At 38.5% G+C, this 27,637-nt stretch overlaps 1 protein-coding gene across 1 annotated transcript in view; it reads left to right on the top strand.

Annotated features, from left to right (window-relative positions):
* The window catches only part of LOC149247863 (metal ion-binding protein), a 359,567-nt gene that overhangs the window by 25,178 nt on the left and 306,752 nt on the right, over positions 1–27,637 (top strand). Inside the window, exons 2-3 of the mRNA XM_089458307.1 lie at positions 16,338–16,469; positions 16,778–16,849. Coding sequence (XP_089314433.1) covers positions 16,338–16,469; positions 16,778–16,849 — 204 coding nt within the window. The remainder of the gene's footprint in view (positions 1–16,337; positions 16,470–16,777; positions 16,850–27,637) is intronic.

Below are 27,637 nucleotides of genomic sequence, written 5' to 3'. Positions count from 1 at the left end.
CCTGCGAAAGCCTCCTATGGTGTAACTTGTCCAAGAACCTTGTGTGGACTCCTGTTTTGCAAAAATTCTACAGTGTTGCATGCCTCTGCCCACAAGAACATAGGCAAGTCCTTGATCATGCAACATGGCCCTGGTTGCTCCAACAATATTGTGATTCTTCCTTCTTGTCACCTCATTCTCCCGAGGATTATGGGGTACAATCAATTCCCTCCTAATGCCCTCTTTTGCACACAACTCCTTGAAGGCATTGGGGACATATTCTCCCCCATTGTCACTTCTCACTGACTTGATCTTCTTCCCTGTCTGGTTTTCTAGCAAGGCCTTAAAATCCAAGAAGTTGGTTAAAACCTCATCTTTCTTTTTCATAAATTATATCCAAGTTTTACGAAAATAATCATTGATGAAAATAACATAATACCCGTGTCTCATAAGAGAAGGAGAAGAGAAAGGTCCATATACATTTGAATGCACCAGCTCCAAAATACATTTGGCTTTGCTGTCTCAGACCTGAATAGAAGTCTTGGCATACTTTCCAAGCATGCATTCCTTGCACACTCCATTCTTGTCAAAGTTGCATGTTGGTAATCCTATGGATATCTGCTAAAGAATCTTCAACGCTCCATGATGCAAGTGTCCCATGTGCCTGTGCCTAAGTTGTCCAATATCGGTACCCTGCTCACAACTTGCCTTGCTGCTCAAGGCTTCACAAGTATCTACCTGCAACTTGTACAGGTTCCTCATCCTCACACGTATCTGCTTCATTGCCCCAAAAGTTAGGTGCTTGAGGTACATCTTACCTCAGCTGAAGATGACATCATATCCCTTGTCCTCAAAGGTTGCTACTAAAACCAGGTTCTTATTCAACCCTGGAACATAAAGAACATCCCTGAGATGGAGAGAGTTGATAGACTCCCTCTCAAAGCTGATAGTACCAACTCCCTTGGTCTCATACTTGCCGTTATCTCCAAGCTCGATATGAACCTGCATGTCCTTCTCTTCCAATTGATTGAAATACTCCTTGTTCCTGGTCATATGGAAAGAAGCTCCTAAATCAATAGCCTACTGAGCTTGCCATGCAAGCTGTCAACGAGAAGTCTTTCTCAAACTGAGAAGCAAACTCATCTACCTCAGCTGATGTAGCAACATGATCCTTACCTGATCCCTTCTTTCGCTTTGGACACTTAGTAGCATAGTGCCTAAACTCATGGCAACGGAAGCACTTGATCTTGCTTAGATCCTTCTTCTTCTTGTCAACCTTTTGACTGGACTTGCATTTCCCTTTGCTTTCTTGTGCTTGGCTTTACCTGCAAGAGCAAAATTATCCTCGTCCTTGGTCTCGACTGATCTCCCTTCTATGGTTCTTCTTCCTGTATACAATCAGGCCAAAACCTTTCCCAATTGGGAAATTTCTCTCTCCCACTAACAACATCCCGGAAAAAAACTCACAAGGTCATGATCATATACAACTTCACCCACACCGCCTAGTTCATCTCGAACTAGAGTGAACCTAGTAAGATATGTGGTAATGGGCTCACCTTGTTTCATCCAGATACTCCTTAACTTCTCCTTAAGAGCAAGCTTCCAGGTATCACTGATACTCTAATATTTTTTTAAGATGGCTTGATACATCTCATAAGCTGTCTTCTTCTCATGGATATGAGACACTATATGATCTTTGACCTCTTCTAGAATAATTCTCTTTGCCTTGACATCATTCTTAGTATGTTGGGCCAATTGTTGGGCATCTTATGGTGGTGGGATAGCCTGCTTCACGAATTCTCCCACACAAATATCCTCCAACACTATCATAATCTTTCCTTTCCAAGAGATGAAGTTCGATGCTCCCTCTAGACAATGATCAACCCTTAGTCCTTGGTACGCCATTCTCCCTATTTAAGGTACTGTTCTTCAAAATTCGGATTTGTGTTTTGCAACAAAAAACTAATCCCTAAATGTTGGTATTTATTCTGTTCACAATTCTGATTCCATGTAGAAATTCCTCGAAATTCCGCAACTGCTTATATGAACAATCTGAAATCTAATTTCTTTTCATAAAGACACATAATTTCTCTACTAATTTCAGCGGAATAGAACATAATTAAATCACAGCCACGCAATAGCAAAACACAATATTTTTTCTAGGGAACCCAACTGGGAAAACCCTTTGCTTGATTGAGAATTTTATTGATAGAGAAATTGAGCATGGATCTCTTACAAAACAATTGTTTCAATTAGAAAACACACTTGTGTTCCCTGCTTGTTCTAAGCTTGAAACCCTTACAAGACCTCTGATCTTTGCTGCCCTCTTTCCTTGCCTTTCCTCTGCTATGAATTTCTTGCGCAAACCTAGGAAGTAAGCCTATTTCCTAGCTGCTCCTATTTCTTAGGAATTATCTCCTAAATCCTAGCACATTCTCAAGGATAAATTGCCTCCTATCACTCGCACAAGCCTCTCCTTGGCACGTTCTATCTCTCACAAACTCCACAAACAAGCTCGTGCTCAAGAATAATAATACAATGAGTTCCCTTTTCCCCCTTATAAGCAAATCAAATGGCTAAATCTAGCAAGTCTTTATTCTAGGAAATCGAACTGGTGATTGATGAGTTGAGTCTAACTGATTCATGTAACTCATCCTGCCCAAATTTAGAACTTGAGACTCATGCATGTCAATCTCCAAAAACTAACTCGCACTAGGAGACAATAGATTGAGCCTCCCACTCTAGCACTTCAGTGGAACTGCTTCATAACTCTTCCTAATTTTTAGGGACACATCCTAAATTATAGAAACTTGTCCTAACTTATAGGGAACTTGAGCATGCTAAAGAAGAACTTGTTCAGGTCTCTTTGACTAAGGCACAAGTCAAAGAAACCCTTTCTTGCTACCATTTTCAGCAATTTTCTCCCTTTTTTTTTTTTAAACAAAAGAAAGTTCTAACTTCTTGAGTTCTTCGCTATCTCTTATACATAATAATTACAAAAAATTTTAGTTGCAAAGCATCTTTTTAGGAACTATATTGCAAAGTAAGAAAATTTGTTGAACCACTTAAACTGTTATTTGTCACCTGGCCCAGACGAGGTGTGTTTTGTTTGACAGACTCTTGAAATATTCATGATGCATACTTGGTAAGTTGGTTCCAACTAGGGTTATTAGAACCAGACCGGAACTGGTGGAATCGACTGGTCCGACCAATTTGGGGGCCAAATTGGCCCAATTTGAGGTTTGGAATTGGAAATGGACAGTTCGGTACAAAACTGGCCGGTTCTATGATGGAACCTGCCGATATGGTACTGAACTGACCTTTTTTTATCGAACTGGCCGGTTTTTATCGAATTGGCCGGTTTTGTACATAACCGGCTGATTCCATACAATTCCACCAAAGATGTTCCAAACACAATTTTTTTTAAGAATTTTTTTTTTTGAATGGGGTAGCCTAATATGGCCTTGGTATTGCTATGCAATTCATGGTATGTTAATTTCTTAAAGTAAAAGTGACATTCTTCTTTTATCATTCATTTTCATCCTCAAATTTTTAACATTACCATGAAATGACTCAGGATTTTTGAGAGTGGTTCCAACATCATTGGATTTTATATGGTTAAAGTAGAATTTTTGATCTCACTCAAAATCTAGCAGACTTAAAAGTTTTCAGGATTGGGGGGGGGGGTTGGAACATTTCCATAAGATTTTGTTATGTACGAGGGCATGGAACTAGTATTTAATCAAGAGCACCAAACCCTCTATGTACCTTGATGTTAGTTGCATTGGTTGTCGAACTCCTCTATCACAACCCTACTAAAAATATACACATCATTCAAACAAAATCTTGACTTGACATGCTACGTTGTTTCTATCTTATTTTAATGCTTAGAGGGAGATATTGATGATGAAGATCCAAATATAAGCCATGATTTTGATGATAGGTAGGTATTTGTTGTAGCATGATTTTTTTGGATGCGAGAGGCCATCTAGAGCCTGTTTGTTGATGTATTTTTGGTTCAGAGATGGATTGCAATCGATGTTATTTTGCTTATGCGCACCCTTTACACTTACACGCTATATAAATGAGAACTTATGCTTATTTGTGCATAAATTGCTTAGATTCATATGGATGCACATGAATATATATGTTTTCTTTAAAATTTGAATATTTAATGTGTTTTTGGTCAATTGGTTTTTTGCTCCAGTATTTTTACCGGTTCCAACTGGTTCCTAGTTCCGGGGTTTTCCGTTTCAGTCATCGGTTAGGTTTTGATAACATTGATTCCAACTCTCTCCAATTGGATAATTGAAAGTTATCATTTTTCTATAAGCAATATCCAACTCAGTGTACCATTGATAAGAGGTTTATGTTGAGAAAAGGTTTTTAACTTATTAGAGTAGGTAAAAATCATCAATCAATTTATCAGCTATTGTTTGTCCCTTCAATGCACCAGTGATATTAGAAAATTTGTCTACTTTGTTTCTTTCTCTTTATAACAATTCCCTGTAGGCCTTTAGTGATATCATATTTTCATTTTGGTCGCAACAGGATGGTAAACCCATTTCTGTCAAGTTATGAAACTTATTCATAAAAGTGTCAACCTTGTTTTTACCATTTTGTCTTTTTCCTAAGCAAAAATGTGATCTTTCTTGGTGCGACTTGCTTGAAGATGTGATTTTTGCATGGAGACATTGTTCTGGGATTGAAAGAAGTGCCTTTTGTGAAGGATTTTGTAAGTTTATTTTCTTATCACTGATATTTTGCATGATCTATGTTTAAAGTAGGGTTTCAATTGTGCCATGATTAAATGCTTTACTATTGCTGAAAGTTTGCTTCAATATTGCATGTAAAATTATCCCCTCTAAGGCCTATAGGAAAACTCTTAATGTGCAAACCTTATATTTAATTTCCCCCCTAACAAGAGCAATAGTTGGGGTTTTATAAGTGTTACTCGATCAATATCCTTTCCTTGAATTTGTGCCATAAAGAATCCATTGAACCCTAGTAGGACAAGGCATTGGTCTAAGTGTGTGTTAATGAGCATAAAACTCAATAAAATCTCTCTTTTTCTCTCTCCTAGACAGCTAGGGTAGCTGCTAGGGTTTCTAGTGCAGATTTATGAATAAAATTGTAATTTGAATGCGTGTGGGTGTCTCATGATTTAAGAATTGCCTCTATAAATTGTCTACAAGCAAAATATAGCATAGAGCATGGTCTAATATACCTAAAAAGGGCCACCCCTTTTAGTTGTTGTTTATGCATATCTAACAACCATAGAATTATATACCCTAGCCTAAACCTAACCTCTACTAGGTCTTGTTCCTTTCTTGTTGAACATCATTTTTAGGCGTTCTTCTAAGGTTGCTATATGACATTCAATGCCATATTATTGCACATCAACCAAACCCTAACTTATAGTAGCATATATAGCGGTCTTGGGTTGGAGTATCTGAACCCTAGCATAGAAAAACTACGCCATATTTGGTCTTTCCAATACTCTATCCAACTTTAGACGTTTTAAAACTCGTCACCTTGAGCTCTAGTATTACTGTATCTTTATAAGTGATTTAGGGAAACCTCCCTTGTGGTTTAAATCACATAAAGAGTAGGAGGAAGGTTGCTCATGGGACAGTGGCAACCCTTCTTTTTTTTGCCATAAAATTTGGCCCTTGCCCAATGAGGCTTTAAATTGGGCCTACTGTTGAAAAGTGTAACTAGGTTCGGTCTTCATAATGACATGTAATTGTGATTTTATGTAAAGAGATGTAAAGAAGAAAAATAAAATTATTGTAATGCTTGCATCATGGGTTTCGTGAGCAAGAGGCTTTATTTTTGAGTCAAGGCTCCCATTGAGAGCCTTTAGGATTTTTTGTCATCTAGTCATAAAAGAATAAAAGAGTCATTGTCATGTAATGAAGACATGTTACACATTGTAAAGAGTCACACTTGTCTATGTAAAGTCATCCTCCAAGACCTTGTCACTAACCCTCATTATGTTGGCTTACTGTTAGTGTCAGTCTTTCCAGCCTTCCTCTAGTGATCAAATATGCTCTTACAAAGTGGTCTCAGAGTGTCCAGGTCAAATTTTGTCATTTCAAAGAGTTTTCAAGCAAAATTTGGTCACTAGGCATTAGGTCTAGGGTTTGCTTTCACTCCTTCTAAAGTTGTCCAAATGTCGGTCCATGTCATCATTCTGCTGAGTTTATCATCATTCATAGGGTTGTCCTCATCATGTCATGTTCCATTGGGTCATTTTACACCTTGTTCATGCTTCAGTTGCGCCTAGACAAGGTTCATTTCCCTCTCCTAGGGTTTTGAAGGCAATTTCTCTTGGATGGTCAAATCATTAGCAAACTTGTATTCAGATGTTCATACACCTTCCCCTATCCTTCATGTACCTTATCAAACACTTCCCATCTCTGAGATCCCACAAATTCCTCATTTTCGCACAAACCCTAGTTTCTTGCTACAACTTGGCAATTTTCTAGGTTGGGCTTGTGTTTTGCCCGTTTGGATCCCTTCCCCTCTCTCGATCTCCGCAATTCCACTTTCCCCTACTTCCTAACATCCCTCCCTACTCCCAAAAATTTCCTCAAGAATTTAGAAGCCCCTTATCCCCTTCATTTCGCTTCATTTCGACAAAATCCCTTGTTCCACACATCGGGATAAGTTGCATTCAAATGATGTTTCAGAGCAATAAAAGATGAATTTTGGAAAACTGAGAGAGGTTTTTGTCCACAACATGCAAAAGAAGAAAAACCTCCTTCACTTTTTACACAGGTGTCATGGTTTTAGAGAAATGTCAAAAATATCGTTGCCTCAGGAGAATCGAATGCACCTCTGAAGTGACCTTGGGAAAATCAAGTTTTCTCCTAGCTTGGTTGGCCAAATGACTTTCTTGATGAGTCAAATGATAACTAGACACAAAGAGCATTCCAATGAGCTATCATGAGCTCAATTTGGAGTTGAGGAAGGCATTCAAAAGTTGACTGTAACAGCACTCTGCCTTGAGGTAGCCTCATTTGGCACATTTTGACCAGTCTTGGGAGATTTGATTTTTGACAGGGCAAAGGAACTCCAAATTGAAAAATTCCAGTTGTGTTGGAAAGTAGACTCAAAGACCTTTCCAACGAGCTATCCTGCGCCCAATTTGGACACCGGGAAGGCCTCCAAAAAGCATCTGAAAGTCGCACTACGCGTAGGGCTCAGGCGCGCTACGCGTCAGGGTTTTGACTCAACGCGTAGCGCGCCACGCGCTACCCTTAAGTTGGGAAGGTCCAATTCACAAAAGGTCTGCTTTTTTGGATTTGTCATGATGAAATACACCTGCTCAGCCACTGCAAAGACATTTAATCAAGTTTTGGGCCCCCAAAAGGTCAAAAAACATGCAAAAAATGATCTCACTGCCCCTTTTTGGACATACAGGAAGCAGTCTTGGGAGATTTGATTTTTGGAGGGGCAAATGGGCACCAAATTGAGAGATTCCACTTGGGTTGGAAAGTAGACATCCAGACATTTCCAACAAGCCCACTTGTGCCTCATTTGGATGCCGGGAAGTGCCTCAAAAGTGGCCTGAAAGGCGCGCTACGCGTTGGGAAAATTTGCCAGTTTTGCACCTTCAGCTCAGGAAAACGCAACATTGACTAGTTTTGACTTGTTGGTGGGATTTTTCATCCTCTTTGATGTAATTGATGTAATTTCATGTTGACATGACACTTTTTTACCTATTCTAGAAGATTCATTCATAAAATGGCAAAAAATTAATGAATGAATTGGTTTCCTAGCTTATAGAGGCAAGTTGTTTTGATTGCCTAGTTTGTAGTGCTCAGTTTAGAATTGGTTGAAACGGCTCCTAAGATGATGAGCTCGACCCCTAGAGGCTAGGGAATGGGTTGGCATGGTCTATATTATGTATTTTCTAAATCATTTTCATGGTTGGAGAGGTTGGACTCTTGAGGGATAAGCTTAGACTGTATTACTCTTTGTATCTCTGCAATTTTGGCAAAGGAAAGACCAGGGTTTTGCAGCACTATTTGGGATTCCTGTGGTGATTTGTGTTGATGGTGTGTTTCTTTCATGTACTTGTAAGTTTGTTATGTGTATCATTTTCCTACTCCTTTTTCTGCACATTAAGTAAATGAAGTGTTAAGGTAGAATTCATGGTTTCTATCCTCTGCCTTTAAGTTTGCTTAATATCTATGTTTTCATCTGTCTAAGGAGAACTCTCGAAGGTTTATTGCTCTCTTTAGCTCCTCACCGGTCATTCCTATCCATTCACTTAATTCAAAGGCATCAAGACAATCTCCTACATTGCCCCAAAAAGACCTCTGCAAAAACTGTGTCTCATCCCTGCACCCAAAATTGCTGTGCTCAGTTTTCCAACAAAACTCTAAAAATTTAAAATCAAACTTTCCCTATCAGTTTACTAGCCTAAAATCAGTCTTCTTTATTGGTCATCTCCGCCCTTTGAAGACCTTTTGCCGAGATAGACCTGGAGAGAGCCCTCTCCTGTCCCCGTAGGGCTAGCTACGAGGCTAAGTGGTTTGATGTTGCCTTGGATTTTGCCTTCCTCAGCCTGAGGCCAGATTCAAGCGCTAACACCTACAACAAAGAGATGAATCTAGAAGATGAAGTCGACTTCCCTCCAAGAGATCATGTCAGCCTAGAGGTCATGAACAAACTTGTATATATACCCATACTCGGCCTCATTTGGAAACGAATTTGGTGAAGCAAGTCGAGAAAGAAGTGCGAAGTATACATTGGAAGAAGCCTCCATATTAGCGCAACAAAGAGGAAGGATAGCTAACATAGTCAAGCATTGTTTTTGGGTCAGTTTGTACTCCCACGTGAGAAGATAGCATAACCGAAGGTATCTAGAAGAAGTTGAAGGAGCTGTTGTCACTTTGAGGTGATTATTGTTTGGGTATAGAGCCTCGCTAGGAGAAGCCGAGTCAAGGTACAAGAAGTCTCTCTCTTGTAGAGACTATAAAGGAAGCGAAGATAATCTAGGATTTCTGTGGCAGGGTGGCAAACTTACAAGAAGAGACCGAGATTCAAAGGAAGTCGAGATCAAGAACGGAAGAAGCTGAGACTGAGAAGAGAAAGGAAGTCGAGAACAAGAAGAGGAAAAGCATCATTGAAGAAGAGTTTAGTGACTTGGTCTTGGAAGGACACTAGAGTCAAGCGTCTTTGTCATGGTCTTGTTATTCGTTAATTGAAGATTTATAAGAAGAATATCTAATTGGGTTTTCCTCTCAAAGAGTGAGAGGTTTTGGCCCTGGCTGACAAGCCTACATACTGTGTCTCTTGTCTTCTATTGTTTATTTGGTAATTGTCTTGATGAAAAGAACACAATAATAACATAACGAAGAGAAGATCATAATCCAAGAAGTAAAAGTATATCACAAGCAATTATCAAGAAGAGAAATCTCCTAACTTTTGATGCCCTAGATTTCTCAACATGGTATTAGAGCTTAGGTGCTAAAGTCAAGAAGGGGCATCTAATCAAGAAGACACATGAGAATCAAGTTTCAAAGAAGGATCAAAGCAAGTCAAAGGACACCAAGCAAGAGATCAAGACCTTCATCATACCGAAACCCTAGATCGAAGAAATCTACTCTAGCAAGAGTCTTGAAATCATCTTCAAGAAGGAAGCAAGAAGAAAGACCAAAACCCTAGAAGTATTTCTGAGATCATCATCTGAGGAAGCTCTTCAAGGTCGAAGGTAGACTAGAACATTCAAGAAGGATCGTGAAGCAATCTCTCTCTCATCAATCCTTCAAGGAGTAGTCCTTTATCAACATCAAGATTAAGGAGGAAGCAAGCAACAAATACTCAAGTAAGTTTATGACTTCATCTGATACTATCAAAATGTCTTTTTGCAAGGAAAGCAACAAATTTGTTGGGGTTGCAAACTTCCTTGCATGGAAGAAAAGAAAAAACCTAAATCTTATTAAGAATGAAGTCATGGACCACATCAAAGGGTCAATAACTCAACCTCCCAAAGAAGATACTCAAGTACGTGCTAGATTCATGAAGGAAGAAGTGAGCGGCCAAAGGATTCTCATAGAATCCATCAAAGATTCTCTCATCCCATATGTATCAAAATTAGACACTGCAAAAGCTATATATGACAAATTGGTAGAGTTGTTTTCCGTAAGTACTGCTGGAGAAGTAATCTCTCTAAGGCAAGAACTCTACAAATTGAAGATCTCAAGGGAAGAAGGAATAGCCTCATATTTTATGAGGATTTCTGAAATAAGAGATCAACTTCAAGATTTGGGTGAAATAATGTCTAACAAAGAAATGACCACTGTAGTACTAAATGCACTACCGGAGGAATGGGGCAACTTCACTTCAAGTATCTATGGGAAGAAAGAAGCCACTCCTTTTCAATATCTATGGTCATTGTGTAAGATCGAAGAAACTAGACTAAAGGCAAAGTCTGATGTAGGAACAAATGAGCAAAATCAAGCATATGCTGCTATGTCAAGAAGAAAAGGAAAGTTTGGAAAATTTGGTCCTCAAAAGAAGAAGAAGAACATGGCTAAAGTACAATGCTATGGATGTCAAGAATATGGGCACTATCGAAGAGATTGTCCTAAGCTTAAAAGGGACAATAACAAGAGGAATAAGGAAGAAGCCCATATTACTGAAGAAGTAGAAGAGCCTGAGACAAAGAAGCCTAAGAAGGAGGAAGTGAAAGATCTCTACTATGACTAAGAGAATCTCCTTCACGAAAAGGTACTCTTCTGTTGTGTAAATTATAGATAGGAAGCATTGAAAATAAGATAGGATGCATCATATTAGAGAATGGCATCATGGTAGAAGCATTAGAAGTAAGAGCTCGTGACATATGTAATATGATGGATGTCTGGAACAAAACCTATGGAAGTCAACTATGTAGGATATAGCTCTTGGAAAACCTCATTAAAAGCTCAAGTGATACTTATGAAAAAGGAAGAAGTCATCTAGGAAAAGGGTTATCATACATTTGTCAAAAGGTAACATCTGCAGGATAGGATATGCAAGATCCTCAAGATTCTTTGATGGAATCTTCATTGAAAGATTCACCGATCAAGAGGAAAAGCAAGTGTTTCTTCAAGAATTCCAATCTTGTGGAATTCATAGGATGATGGTATGATAACATAACAGTGAAGCAGGTCAAGGGGTGAAATTCCTTCACTCAAAGGAAGTTGTTGCAGGAAGTCTAGATGACCCAAAAGGAAAGATGAGGTATGTATGCTCACATTCAATATCATGGAAGTCATGTCATATGGTTGCAGACAACATGGATCACTGCTCTATCTTAAGAAGCATGATCAAAGAAGGAATTTCCTCCCTCAAAAAGGGATGCAAGAATGCATGGGTCACATATTTATTAGATGAAATCAACATAATATGTCCTCATATGGAATATGAGGTGGTTGACTACAACTGAGGAACTTTGAAGCTCTTGGGAATGAAATGTGTGAAGAAAGGAAGGAAGAGATCATGCAACAATGGTAAAGGCAGTCAACATCCGAAAGACCAAGAAGATTTGACTTTGATATCTCCTAGAAAGATATGGAGACTCTGATGGAAGTCTGGAAAAAGATGGAGACCCTTGACAATACATATCTTTAGGAGATGTGTCAACATATATGTAGGATGTTGATGCCTACAGGAAGATGTCATGTTAAAAGACCATCAGGTAATTATGATTTAAGTATTCATTATTTATGAACTAGTATCTGGATGGGCTTATGCAGGGCTACCAAAGGGAAGAACTGTGGATGTCTTCCAAGAGAACCATGTAGAAGGATGCAAGAACCTTCCGAAGAAGAAAACATGATGAAGGTAGCATAACATGAAGCAATGCCAGATGTAGACTGATAGATCACTTTCTGATAAGAGGAATGATGACATGACTGACTCATGGATAAAAGTGATGGATGGTCTGTGCCCTATGAAGAAGTCCCAAAAGATGAAGACTCCGTGACAAAGGAAATTCATGACATTGAAGGAAGGAGCTCTTCAAGCAGCTGGTTGTCCCATCATCTCCACCTGAGGAGCTGTTGTAGGTCCCTAATTAAGAGGGAGCCTGGAAAGAAGTTTCTTACTTGGAAGAAACTTGTAAATTCCTAAGCCAAGAGGGAGCTTAGGTACATTCCTTATGTAGGAATGAGTAAATTCCTTTATTGGAATAGATATGTCCTCCCTAATTGAGAGGGAGAGATAGACACATCATTCTAGTCTTCACTTGGGAAGACAGAATGAGAGGATTGGGTAATCATTTGGCATCTGACACTTTTTGAGGATGAGATAGGGCATCCAAGATAAGAGTAGTCGTGGAGGACCATTATTCTTTGAGGAATGGGAATCCAAGATAGGAATAGTCCTAATGTAACACACCCTGAGAACCCGCGTGGGGTATGTTTTGAGAGAGACAATGATGAGAGTGTCTATAAATCATCGGTCTCACCAGCATTGAGCTAAGTTATTGTGGAGAGATAACGCTATTAGTCAAGGCCTTGCTATGTGACAATGCTGGTTGATATGATGCTAAACAAATGGGTTACCAATCTGATTCTTCTTACAAGAAATTCTTCTGATTGAGAATGGCCAAGTACCCTTATGAATACCTCCTTAGTTAAGAGGGAGTGTTGAAAATAAAATTATTGTAATGCTTGCTTCATGGGTTTCATGAGCAAGGGGTTTTATTTTTGAGTCAAGGCTCCCATTGAGAGCCTTTAGGAATTTTTTGTCATCTAATCATAAAAGACTAAAAGAGTCATTGTCATGTAATGAAGACATGTTACACATTGTAAAGAGTCACACTTGTCTATGTAAAGTCATCCTCCAAGACCTTGTCACTAGCCCTCATCATGTCGGCCTACAACAAAGAGATGAATCTAGAAGATGAAGTCGGCTTCCCTCCAAGAGATCATGTTAGCCTAGAGGTCATGAACAAACTTGTATATATACCCATACTTGGCCTCATTTGGAAACAATGAATTCGGTGAAGCAAGTCAAGAAAGAAGTGCAAAGTATACACCAAAAGAAGCCTCCATATTAGCGCAAAAAAGAGGAAGGATAGCGAAGATAGTCAAGCATTGTTTTTGGGTCAGTTTGTCCTCCCACATGCGAAGATAGCAGAACCGAAGGTATCTAGAAGAAGTCGAAGGAGCTGCTGTCACTTTGAGGTGATTATTGTTTGGGTATAGAGCCTCGCTAGGAGAAGCCGAGTCAAGGTACAAGAAGTCTCTCTCTTGTAGAGACTATAAAGGAAGTGAAGATAATCTAGGGTTTCTGTGGTAGGGTGGCAAGCCTACAAGAAGAGATCGAGAATCAAAGGAAGCCGAGATCAAGAAGGGAAGAAGCCGAGACCGAGAAGAGAAAGGAAGCCGAGAACAAGAAGAGGAAAAGCATCGTTGAAGAAGAGGTTAGTGACTTGGTCTTGGGAGGACACTAGAGTCAAGGGTCTTTGTCATGGTCTTGGTATTTGTCAATTGAAGATCTATAAGAAGAATTTCTGATTGGGTTTTCCTCTCAAAGAGTGAGAGGTTTTGGCCTTGGTTGACAAGCCTACATATTGTGTCTCTTGTATTCTATTGTTTATTTGGTAATTGTCTTGATGAAAAGAACACAATAATAACATAATGAAGAGAAGATCATAATCTAGGAAGTAAAAGTATATCACAAGCAATTATCAAGAAGAGAAATCTCGACTTTGGATGCCCTAGATTTCTCAACACCTACTAGATTTTGTGACAACATTCCCAAACCATGCGCACAAGAGAAAGTGTGCCCTAGTGAAGTGTGCCAACATCCCCAACAATAAAATAATAACCATGCATGCCTTCCTTGATAGCTATGCTCAAGAAAGGAGCGCTCCACCAAAAGTTAAATCCCTAACTCTCTACCAACTAAACCCCTCCATGAGTGACTGGTCGCTGAATCAAGTAGGCTGCTCAAACAATTAACCTCTAAGCTAATAAAATAAATTAAAATAACCATTGAATGGTTAGAGTCTATGTCAACATGTGTGCAAAAGGCTAATGCTCTATTAAAACGATAGTCTAACCTCCCAGTAGTCAGTAATTGATTGAATCAACATGAACATGTGTGCCAATAGGTGGGTTGCGCTCCAACAAGTGTTGTACCATGCAAATAAGATGTGTCTCCTAGCAAAAACTCCACCATGATTGCGCTGAGAGGCGCTCTCCAACCCAGTATGGAAGATATGTAAGGTTATGTTATGTTATGTGATGTTATATTATGTTATGTTATGTAAACATTTTGACTCAGCCAAATTAGATAACAATAAAAATAAACGTAAAATAATATTTAAAAATAAAATAAAATATAAAAATAAAATTAATGATTATAATTATTAATTAAATCATTTTGACTAGGTCAAATTTTGTGAACTTCAAAATAAAAATAAAATAAAATTAGTAATTATATTGATCAATTATTAATCATTAAACCATCCTAGATCCATCTTAATTTTGGATCTACCAAGCGCTAAGAGTGATCAAATCTCTTTTCACTCTAAAAGAAGTTTGCACCTCAAGAGATTGATTTGATCCCTCTTGGCACTTGGTAGATCCGGAGTTAAGATGGATCTAGGCTAGTTGCAACATAATGATAAAATAGATGCTCAACCAAGGCTTGAATCCAAGGCACACCACCAATGGATTATGGCATGATTAATATCTCATCAAACCATAGAAAAAGTTTTGATCATCAAAGATGTATGTAGTGACAACACCTCTATCCACACCACCTACTTCCCCCAATTCAAACTTGAGAAAAACTATGTGCATAAAGGATTGACATCATCAAACACATTTCCACTTAGGTGATGTGTGGCAACTATTACAATATCAAGTCATATCCCCCAAGGAAATCCCACCATGGCAAATTGCACTGCCACAACCTCCAACCACCTCAACATCATAATAGAATGGGTCAATGGGAAATGCCAACTCATCCAATCATTAAGTATGTCCCTACCACACATCCATCACTAGATAATCTGATAACCGTGTAGAACACCCCTCCTAGTGGCAAAAGCAATACAATATCACAATGCATAAGCCACTAGCAACTTCAACAACAGCATGAAATATTTACCTGTTAACACCATCATCTAATCGCTTGAGGTCTTAGAACCATCATCCAAGAACAAGATGTGGCACATCCAAAATAAACAAGTAAACGAAACCGCACCATAATGGGGTAGCATGCTCCATAATCATCAAATGTGCAAGCAAGGGGAGATCAACAAGGAAATCATACGTGAGAAGACCACCAAACCAGCAAGCATAATCATCCTGCCAAGGAGAAGTTATGTTCCCCCAGCCAAAGAGCTCCATCAAATGATCCAATGCCATGAATGGAAAGGGCTCCATGAAGATGTATCACGCCAAGTTGGTCTGATGCTCCATGATACCAGTCGCCAATCTCCATCTAAGTGATGAAAATCATAGTGTGGAACCTCGTATAATATAGTTGTAACAATCCTGAAGTAAGCAAAAGCAGGGATTCATTTGATGTTGTTCATAAACTTGGTCCATGACCTTAGGAATGCTACTATTCCTCTGTTTGCTTTCATGATTTGTATTTATTTTTGGCATGTACCATGTAATAGCACTTCCTTAGCTACTGCTGACTCAAAATTCATTTGTTTTCTCTTTTAACTTGTCAAATTGGACCTGCAAGTTCTTTTCTTTCTCTTGTAATGTTATCGTTGTCTTTACTTTCTTCTGTTTAAATGCCAGACTTGTATGGAAATATAATGAATGATGTCTATTTCATCTCTGCATCTTTAATACTATATTTTGTCTGTTAAAACTCATGAGAACACTGCTCTGGACATGTATTTTGTCCACACTACTGTGGATTATTTAATGTTCAATTTGACTATGTAATGCCTTGACAAAATACATTTTTGCATAAGTTGTTAATAGATATCCAAGAAACTGTCTGTTTTTTAGCATTTGTTTCTGACTGAGAGTGAGCTATTTCCCATGAAGAAACAGGTAGCCTTGTGTAAAGTTTGTCATAGTGTATATACTGAATGCTGTTGTAATAAGGTACTGGTGATGTTAGCACAGATGCCCTTAAAGATATCTATTATCACTGTCTTGCATTCTATGCTGATTTACATGGCTTTCTTATTCAATACCATTTTTCATGGCCCATAGTTGCATCAAATAGTCCTGCAAATTCCTTAACATAGACATGTAGTCTGTAGATGAGCTACGAGCTGCATCCCACCCTAGATCACAAGTTTTTGCAAGGTCAGTTATAAAGATCATTTTAGATCATTGGATAGTTTAATAGTTTTAAATTTCTTCATTTTACAGGTGGGTTCATTGCCTGTTCATGGTGTTGCCATTCCAACTATTGAGGGAATACGTAATGTTCTTGACCTCATTGGAGCTGTCAAAAATGGGCACCAGAAACGTGTGCTATGGCACAATCTTCGGGAGGAGCCAGTAAGTCTCCATTTCTTCTTTGCATGGAAAGCAATTGAGATGACATGACAATCTAATGAAGAAATTTGTTTCATTAATGTGATATGAAAAATCCTATTAGGTTGCTTCATTTTTTGGTTTGGTCCTTTTCAAAACTTTAGTTAAAAATTTTGTTGTCTTTCTATTTGACCACTTTCTTTTCTTTGACAATGACTATATTGTTTTTGGGCCTTAATTTTGTTGTGAAGATAATTTTATCTTTGATAAAGGAAATATAGAGTTGTATCTCATTATAACTGAACTACTTTTTGGAATTTTTGGATTAACAGGTTGTTTACATTAATGGACGACCTTTTGTTTTACGAGAAGTGGAGCGACCCTTTTCTAATCTTGAGTATACAGTATATCTCAACGCTTTCATCATTGCATATTGAGAAGCCTAAGCTAAATAGAAATTGTAAAGGGGAGTTCGAAACTTGTATGATAATTAATGTAATTTTGTTTCTACGATAGTCAAGTGTGAGAGTGCTTGTCTAATAATGTTTGTATGCTTGTTATCTGACAAGCTGAATTATCTCATCAATGCTGGATTGCGGAACAGATGATTGCTCATTTATGGAGACAGCTATTTTCATGTTGAAACATCTTTAGGGTTGCATTTGGCCTACAATCCCAATTTTTCATTCATAGAGATTACGACTGAGATCAGCTTTATTGTGTTCATTTTGTGCACTGTGCAGATAATTGCTTGTTAGGTTTCCATTTCATCACTGAGAGGTTTTTCTGTTCCAAAGAATTCATTGTCGAAACTTTGAATTGGCATGGGTAGTATTTGCTTATGAAATAAAGACTCGACCTTAAAAGAAACACAACATTTCAAGGTGAACTGAAGTTGTAGGGCTTCTTGTCTTGTCAAGCCCTCAGTGATCTGTAAATGGTAGGCCCATGGCCTGGCTGTCTTGCCAACGTGGATTATCACTGTGGAATTTTAAGTGTAACGTCTCTACAATTACAGGCAAGCTGAGATTATGCTTCATTTTCTCTGTTCAGATTTGGTTTCAATACTTGGGTTGCTTGTAATGTTAAGTTCGATGCCCAACAATGGAGAAAGTCCACTCATCAATTCTCTTATGCCAAAATAAAAATACCGCACCCGCTACATGCTGAATATAGCCAATCTCCAAACAGAGTTAATGACATTTCTTTCTCTAGCCATTCTTCTAAGAGGAGGCACAAGCCCACATATATATACTTTATGCATGGAAGCTGTAGATAGACATCACTGCACACTGACTTGAGGATGTAATACCATGCTGTGCTATTCAGATATGATAAAAGTTAAAACACAGCACACATTTATATGATCTTGAGCTTACAACAACTTGGTAAGTTAGTAGCTGTTGTGACATGGCAGGAAATTTTCTGTCATTAATATTCATATAGACTCTGCATTTCTGTAGTTAAAATGCACTCTGGTTTCTCAATCTTCAAATTTCAAACTCAGTGTTTTATCAATACCAAATCTGTTCATTCATTGTGAATTCAAATGAATAGTGTGATTACTTCTCATTGGAATTGCTGCAACCACGAGACATTAAATATACATATATATTTGCTTGTATGAAGGTGGCTGTCGGTAAAGACCACTGTGACAGCTTGGAGAATGCATTGAGCCAATAAAAAGATGGCTGTCTCTAACACCAATGCCTTTGTGCTTGATGGCTGTGGCTAATACCAATGCCTGTGTGCTTGAAGGTGATAAAATGTGGGTGTGTTTTGAAGTAAATTGACCTGCACAGATTGATGGGATGACTGTAGAGGCAAATATGCTTTGTATAGAGCAAATGCAGAGCAGAGATCAGTGTTCTAAAAACCGGCCGGTTTGAACCGGTAACTGGTCGGTTCACTAGCTGACTAAGTCAAACCGGAAGAAAAACCTGGTTTGACCCCTCATTTTGCCAAAAAAGGAAAAAACCGGTCCTAACCAGCTGGTTTAGGATGGAACCGACCGGTTTATGGTCAAACCGGCCAGTTCCGTCCTAAACCGATTGGTTAGCTGCCAAGGCCGCGAAGGACCCATGCAATGCGATTTTTGAAGGTTTTAGGGTGTTTTGGAGGGAAAATAAGGGTTCTTTCCCTTCAAAAACACCCTCTCCAAGCCTTTAAAAGGAGCCTGTCCCTCTCATTTGTCTCACACATCTCATTTGGAGTTTTTGTGAGTTTGATTGGGAGCTTGGAGAGTGTTGAGTTTTTTATGGAGTAGTCATCTTGGAGGCTTGGAGTTGGAGTTGGAGCTATTTTGGAGTTGGTTTGGAGATGTCAGTGTAGTTGGCATCTTCAAGAGGAGGCTAAGGAAGCTAGTTTGCATTTCCAAGTAAGGATTTTCACTTGAAAATTCCTCATTTGACTGCTGTCCATGTATTTTTTTTATGTGTTCTAAACTTCTAACTTCTATCATCTATGCTATCAAATTTCTAGTTCTATGCTATCAAATTTTGTAGGCTACATGTGCATTTGTTTTCCTAAATTTAGCTTTGGTTTTCCATGTTTCTTAGCTACATTTTTTGTTAAATGGCAGATTTCTTTGCAAATTTTAATTATTTCAAGCCAACATGGCTCCAAAAGCCAAGGACAGTGCATGGACTTAGTGTGATTTGATTGATGGAAAAATTATATGCAAATTATGCCATAAACCTATTGGAGGTGGGTGTATTCTGAGATTGAAACAACACTTGGCTGGGATAAGAGGCCATGTAAAGCCATGTGAAGCACCAAATGAAGTGTCAGGTCCTATTAGGGAAGAGTACCTTTCCAAGTTTGAAAAGTTTCATGAGGATAAGGCTAGGGAGAAGGCCGTCCAATATGACATTGCCAGGAAGAGGGAATTATTAGAAGCCATGAAAGAGAGTGGGTATGATGATTATGAGATTCAAGACTCCTCTTCTTTCCCTTCCACCAATGACCCCTTTCACTGTGTTCATCCTTATTTTGGCCAACAATCAAAAGGAACAAAGATAACAAACATCCAGAGTTATTTTTCATTCTCTGCCAACATTGCCTCTTTTAATCCCACTTCCTCCCAGCCAAGTCTTCAACCCACTTTGGATCAACATTGGAAAAAACAATGCAAAGAAAATTCTTATCAATACATTGCTAGGTGGTGGTATGATGCAGATATCCCATTTAATGTTGCTCACTCACCTTATTACCAAGTTATGTGGGACTTTGTTATAGCTGCAGGAAAGGGCTTCAAAGGCCCTAGTATGCATGACTTGAGGGGAGCTCTTTTGCAAAAAGTGATTTCTTCCATTGATGAGTAATTGGCCGAGTATAAAGATTCATGGCTCAAAACAGGTTGTTCCATCATATCAGATGGATGGACCAATGGAAAGAACTGCACTATCATTAATTTCCTTATTTCTTGCCTTCAAGGAACCATGTTTTTGATATTAGTTGATGCATCTGATAAGGTGGAGGATGCAACCCTTCGATTTGAGCTTTTGGATGACATTATTCATGAAGTGGGCGAGCAGAATGTTGTGTAGGTCATCACCGATAATGCCTCAAACTATGTTCTTGCTAGAAAGATGCTTGAGTCCAAATATAAGACCATATTTTGGACTCCATGTGCTACACATTGCATAGACCTCATGCTTGAGGACATAGGGAAAGTGTAGTGGGTAAAAAACATTGTAGAGCATGCCGAGTGCATTACAAAATACATTTACAACCACTCATGGGTATTGAACCTAATGAGGAAAAACAATGGGGGCAAAGATCTTGTTAGGTCTGCAATTACGAGATTTGCAACTTACTTCCTCACGTTGCAATGCCTCAATGCTCAACATAAAAACCTGTAGAAAATGTTTTCTTCTGATGATTGGACTGAATATCGGTGGGCTCGTAGACAAGATGGCAAAGACACCAAAAAGAAAGTGTTTGACAATTATTTTTGGAAAAGGTCTGCAGAGCTTGTGAAAATTACCGAGCCCCTTGTAAAGGTGCTAAGTATGGTGGATGGGGAAAAATTGGCCATGGGCTAACATTTATGAGGTTATCGATCAGGCAAAAGAGCAGATATAGGCAACTTACGAGGACATGTTAGCTAAATATGGCCATATATGGGAGATCATTGATAATAGATGGAACAATCAACTCCATCGTCCTATATATGCAGTTGGGTATCTTTTGAACCCAAAGTATCATTATAAAGCTCGGCTAGGAGATCTGCTAGATGGGAAGGTCAGAGCTGGATTGATTGCTTGGAGCGCATGGTCCCTAGCCGTGCAGACCAGTTGGAAATACATAGAAAACTTACTCTTTTCAATATGGCCACTGGTACCTTTGGCAAAAACTTGGCAAATATGGCAAGAGATGTGGATCAACCAGGTAAGCAATTCCAATTTCCAATTTGTTTTTCTTTTCAAGTTAAATTGTTTACAAATTTACAATTCAAATTATCTATAAATACTTGTAATATGTAAATAAGTAATGAAATGAACTAAAGTTACTAATTAATGTCTTTTTCTTTGCAACACATTGGTGGGAGTCATTTGGCGGCTAGTGTCCTCAATTGCAAAAGTTTTTAATTTGAGTCCTCAAACAAACTTGCAGTGCTTCAGGTTGTGAGCGCAATTGGTCTGTTTTTGAGCGCATACATATGAAGAAGAGAAATTTTTTGGATAAAAAACAATTAAATAATCTTGTCTTCGTGCAATACAACATTCGACTAAGGTGTTACCAAATGATGAACAAAACACCTGATCTAGATCCCATTGTGTTGGACGATATTGATCCAACATCAGAATGGGTGGAGGACACTGAAGATCCCGTGTTTGATGCTGATTTTGATATTGACATGGCATTAGCGGGGGATGAAGCAGATTTGGTGGCGCCATTAGAACCAGGATCAGTAGCTGCATCAAGGAAAGGCAAACAACCAATGGAAGACACTAGTCGTGCAACTCGACCAACTTGTGCTTCCATTAGGTCCACTTCTATTGTTATTGGTGGTAGTGCTACTGAGGTTACAGATGACGCTAAGGTATCCTCAAACTCTGATCCAGATGATGTCTATGTAGCTCTTGCTGCTGATGCTGATCATGTGTCTAGTAGTGGTGATGAATTTGCTGATTGATCACGTGTAGACTCTAGAGTCCAGAGTCTAGACTTGTAGTCTTGTAGTATGCCAATGACCTCATAGCTTGTAGCATTGTTTTTAGACTTTATAGGCCATTTAGAGCCTCATTTCTTATTTATTTTATCGATGATATGTATTGCACTCAGTGCCATTTTGATATATTCACCTTTACATGGTATATAAATGAGCAAACTTAGCATATTTTATCTCTATTGGCTTGGAATCGTGGTTTTAAATCTTAAAAATAGTTTTTTTCATTAAAAATTATTTATTTAATGTATTTTTTTAAAACCAGTTCGTTTAGACCTGACCAGTCTCGGTTCGACCAGTTTCGGTTCGAAATGCAATTCATTATGTGGACCGGTCCAGTCATCGGATCCAATTTTTAGAACTATGGCAGAGACGGGCTGTTACATGTGAATTACATTGCACAATTAGTATTTTTTATACCAACAAACAGAGCGAGGGAAGAATTTGTTGGAAACACTGAGAGGGGGGGTGTGAATCAATATTTATTTTACAATTGTTATTTTTTATGCCAGTTAAGATCACTTATAACTAGAACACAAAATGAATAATGATATAAATAATTTTATTAATCAATGTTGAGGACTCCAATCCTCTCTTTACAATAAATTAGGTACAACAATAGTTTAGGGCTCCAACCCTAGATGAAGAAACCAATCTTCAATCAACCATGCTCCAAACTGCACTGTGCCAAGCTCCAACTTGGATTTCAACGAGGCACCAACCTATAGAGCTCTAAACCTATCCACTGGTCTAGGCTCCAACCTAGTCTTTATGAGGTTCCAACCTCTATGGCTCCAGGCCACTGCTTCAATTATTCAATAATGAGTACAAGTAGTTCTTCAAGGCTTCCCAAACACTTCTGCAACAAGCCTTGACAGTTTCTTCTCCAAGGTATCTTCAACAAGTCTTCAACAATCTACAAGTTCATTAATGACAACTTTGATCCATAAAATGTATCTCCACAACTCTTCATGATACCCAAACACCTTTTTTCAAGGTCCCTCCATGAGGATTTCAATCATGCTCCAAAGGTCTCCAAAAATCTTCAATAAGCTGCTCCAAAGGGTCCAATCAATGGGCCGATCTGCACACCACCCTTACAAGGTCTTTCAACGAACTACTTCAATAAGACTTCAAGGATTCTTCAACAATGCTGCTGGTCCACAGGATGTCCTTCAACTGATCTGCACAAACTTCTTTAAAAGTATATTTAGTAATCGAATATCATATCTTTCATAATCCACGGGTCTGCATATTCTTCAAGCCACAGTTTTGAGAAGCTATAGGACTTCTGCCATACGAAGTCTATAGCAAATCTCAATATATCTTATATCCTCAGATCAATGTAGAATACTTAGTGCAGAAGACAATTGATCCAAGGGACTCTCTGCGATAACAATCACTCTCCAAATATTGCATTAGTGTTCTTAGGTTTCATGTACACAAGCTCGATCGTACGTAGAAAAACATTGAATTGTCTCAGGTGAACTTTAGATCAGCTTCTAGAAAGGTGTATGGGATCCTTGGAACAGGTTGTCTCAGGATGCTATTGTAGAGCCGAATAAACCTTAGACAAATGCATGAATTCAACTTCAGAAATGCAATAAATCTATCCTCAAAATTTGCTTTTAACCTTGCCATAGGGAGGCCGAATTGGATCACTAATAAAAAATTGTTATGTTCACGAATTTACATAGAAAATGATACTTTTTGAATTTCAACCTCCTTCATAGATTTTTAACAAAATGTTGGCCTCAAATTTCCTTCGATTTGCCTAAAAAAGAATGAGCTTTCACGCCTCAGATTAGCGAGCTACTTGCCTCAGATAATAGATCCAAATTTTGTCCTTGTTCTGCAATTCTTGTATTCTATCTTTGTTGAAATTCATGGTCAAAGTGACAAGTCCGAGTTTGGTATTTATAGTAGTTTCAATCTATGAAAAGACATGTCGTTTGGGATTGGAGGGCCGACATGTAATTTTTTTATTGAAGCCGACCTAAATATTTGTAATTTTTAATCTTCAAAACATTTTGCTGAATCCACTGCCTTTATCTACTGACTGCAAGCTCTTTACCCATCCTAGCATCATTAAATTTTAATTGCAATGCTCTGTTGAAGCCTGCTGTAGTGGAATCAACGCATTGCATTAGCCTTGATTTCAGAATGAAATGAGGAAATATTAGAGGGTGTGCACCAGTCAACCCTTAGGGGCTTGAAGACACTTGAAGATATGCTCCTCGAATCATTGAAAATTCTCAACTCAGAATGTTTTTGTGAAAAACTTTTTGTTAAAAATTTGTTAAATTTTTTAGGGAAGTTTATGGAGAAAATTTAGTGATGAAGGAGGGTGAAGAAAAGGAGGCTGAAAGGGGAATGATGGAGGCCAAGAGGAAGGTGAGGGAGGTCGAAGAGAAATGGAGGCCGTGAATGAGGGGAGTCCATAAGGGAGATATGAGAATGAGGGGAGGTTGTAAGAGGCGGAGGGATAAGGAAAGAGGAAGAAGAAGAAGGGGCCAAAAAAGTGGAGGAGGTCGAGAATGAAGAAGGGAGGCCGAGAAGGAGGTTGGGGATGGCTAGCGCAGGACCTCAAGGCCCAAAAAAATTTGCCCACGATCTTCTTGCAATTTTTCTTCAACCTGCAAATAAAATGGAGATGCCCTCCAGGGCCTAGATCTGTCTCCAAAATCCACAAAAATCACCTGCAGTCTTCAGATCTGTCTCAGCACAAACAAGATAGAAAACCCAAAAACATGTATCTACAAAAATATGAAATACCCAAAACCCCAATGAATTAAAAATTTGATGTTTAAAAATCTACAATAATATTCTACAGATCTAGCAGATCTACAGATCAAAGCCCTCTATTAGCTAGATATAAACAATTCTGCACAAATTTATAAATAAACTTGAAATTTTAAAGAGCCCAAGAAAAACCTTGCAAATAAAATATTTTGTAAGATGAGTTCAAAAATTAAAAATAGTGGGCTCTTTAGATTTTGTAAACTGAGAGTCAGTTGGTCCAGCTGAGGACTTCCCCAAATGCCAAGATCCTGAATGATAACGTCTGCACACTTAGATATGATTGTTAGGATAATAGAGATTCAAAAAATGATCATAAAATCATCAAGAAATAGAGATATTTGTTACTTGTATCAAATCAAAATGATATTTTAAAAAACCCAGAAATCTGTGCAAGATACTTGTACACAGATCAATCCTTAAAGGCTATTATCCAACAAATACAAATAAAAATGAGAGTATTAAGAACAATATTACCACATAAATCTGAAAGAGGAACACCACGGTCTAAAACCCTAAAGTCTTTGCATTTTATTAACCAGAAAAAAATTACAAGAGCTTTCTCAGAGCAAGTACACGAATCAGAAATCGAATCCAAATAATGGAGAGAGGTCTTATAGAAATTTTTTCCAACAACTAGTTGGCTTGATTTCTGTCAAAGCAATCTCAACCGTTGATGAAGATCAAATGATATTTTAATCATCATTGTTGAAATAAAGTTACTTTTTGAGAAAAAATTCGAATTTCACTTTAATTAATTAAAAATGATTACTTTGAGTTAATTGCCTCAAAAAGTTGACTTTGACTTAATTACTATGGCCCAAGGGTCCAAAATATCTTGAAATTTTCAATATTCCCTTGGCCAAGGACTTCCAAAAATTAAAACTTTAAAACCCACGACTTTTAAATGTTGGAGAATTTAATTTTTCCTAGAACCTAAATTAATTAAATTTCTGACTTTAGTATTTTAATTTATTTTAGTCAGAAAATTAATTAATTGACTCATGAGGGGATTATTAATTTATCCAACTCTCTAATACTTTAGCATTATAGCTAAAATATTTTTTACATGAAATATTACATTTCTAACCCATGAAGGGGGAACACCCATTCGCTATAGACCTTCAATAATTACTTATTTCTGTGACACAGAATATGATCTAGTAGACTAAGTGACTTGTAATAAAATAATCTAACCAAAGAGTTATAATTATTCCCATATCACTTTTACAAAGACTCGATAAATAACACTATGACTCATTTAAAATCTTGACGACAAAATCCACCCTAGCTTTGCGGTGAGGCTGGAGGGAAAAACTTTGGCGATCATTCGTGTTTAGAAACACATGAATCAATTAGACTAAAAAAATCTTAGGATAGAAATCATCATCAAAAAAATAAAGTTACCTAGGTTGTTACATACATTTGTCTTACTAGGATTATTTACATTACAAAATGCAGAATGGGTTTACAAAACTCCAGTGTACATATAGCTGATAATGATGAATTTGTGGATCATCTGAATGGCACAGACACTAGAACATGATGGATCCCTTTTGCGAAGAAAGGGGTGTACTGCTATGGGGTCGTTAACACAGAGTGGTCAACACTGTTGAAGGTGCTGAGGCTGCCCATGGCATGGGATAATGCTCTTTCACATGATGGAAATCCATGGCTGTCAACGCTTCCCCTACAAGTGTCAATATGATCCTTTGGAGGGCTTGGGCCCCAGTTATGTCGCCCAACCCATGATGAAACCACCTGCCAATCTTGTATAAGATCCAATGCGTCTCCTCACCTTTAGATACAATAATTCATTAGTGCAATTGAGTGAATAAACTTGTTAATCAAGGGCAAGAATGAGACTTCATAGTGGGTTTCCCTTCCCAATTTGGGGCTTTGAGCATGTAATGGTGTTACCTTCCTAGGCAGGATTGGCTAAAAAACAATTCTATTAGGTGTTCTCAGCCCCTAAAGGGAAGAGCATGTCCAAGGTACATCCTTCAAGTGGTAGGTGTCTTGTGAATAATGACGAGGTGGATGGGGACACAGGGGTCTCGAGGCCAAATGCCACGGGCTCAAGGGTGGTAATGATGAGGAATGTCCACATTTGGGTGTATGAATGTAGGTGGGAGTAATCGTGGTATATGAGTTACCTCGGCCTTTGATTTTCCACCCTTTTTCATTTGCCTTTTGCCTTTTATTGATTTTTCTTTTATTTTACAGCTCGGGACTCTGGGGGATGAGAGCATGATGTGTATGATATAACAGTGAGTACCTCCTTAAAGTGGGGCAGTTCATGGCCCACTAGGGGTTGGGACATAAATGGGTTCGTTAATGATGCAGGGGGTACTCATAGGGGCCTTAGGAAGCAGGGTGATGGCCATAATGATAAGGGGTGGAGCTCATGTTTGGATTTTTCCCACGCACTAAATTTTATTGTCCCGACCATTTTTTGCATTTTGTGGTATAATTTCCTTTTGTATGTAGCCATGATATACTTTTATCCTTCTTTGTTTTAGCTTTATCAACCTTCGAGGCATCGTTCCAGGCCCGACCCAGACATGTGGACAAGGGGTGGGGGAGTACCAGAGCCTTGTGGACCCAGTGGTCATGTGGACTCAGAGAAAGAAGATGATGAAATAGGGCGTGTAATGTGTGGAGGGGAGTGAAAAATGTGGAATGGTAAAATGGGACCACACTACCAAAATCAAGGTTTCCCAAGTAGTGCCCATCTTAAAGCTGTAAGCTAGTAGGGGAGATCCCACGGGACTAGGGTTGAGGATTAACCCTTCAGTTAAGGTAAGGAAACAAGACTACAGTCAAAGCCTCTCCTCCTTCCAAGTCCCCCAATAATCCATACCCAAGTGTGCCCAAGAAAAACAAGCATAACCACCCAATTGCATAATGAAAAACCATACCTTTAGGATTGTATGGCCCACCTTCAAACATATGATCTCGACAGATGGGCGAGGGGACATATCATTGGCTTAGGTAGCAGATACATTTGGCACAACATCGACTACATTGATGGCTGTTAGGGGTTGCTAGTTGAAAACAAATCTAGGAAGAAAATTCTCCTACGGGGTCACCCACTGGTGGTGGGTAACGAGGTTCAAGACACATATGGTGTGCAAGAGAATATGTAGTCACTCTTGTGCAAAGAGAGCCCTAGGAAAGTCGAGTTACTCTTGTTCTAAGAATGTCGTCAAGCAAGCAA

The sequence above is a fragment of the Pinus tabuliformis genome, chromosome 7, assembly GCF_031772625.1.
Source record: "Pinus tabuliformis cultivar Carrire ecotype Pingquan chromosome 7, CPIR1, whole genome shotgun sequence".
NCBI classification, from domain to species: Eukaryota; Viridiplantae; Streptophyta; class Pinopsida; order Pinales; family Pinaceae; genus Pinus; species Pinus tabuliformis.
The sequence above is the reverse complement of the archived record's forward strand: the minus strand, read 5'-3'. Positions and strand labels throughout refer to the sequence as shown.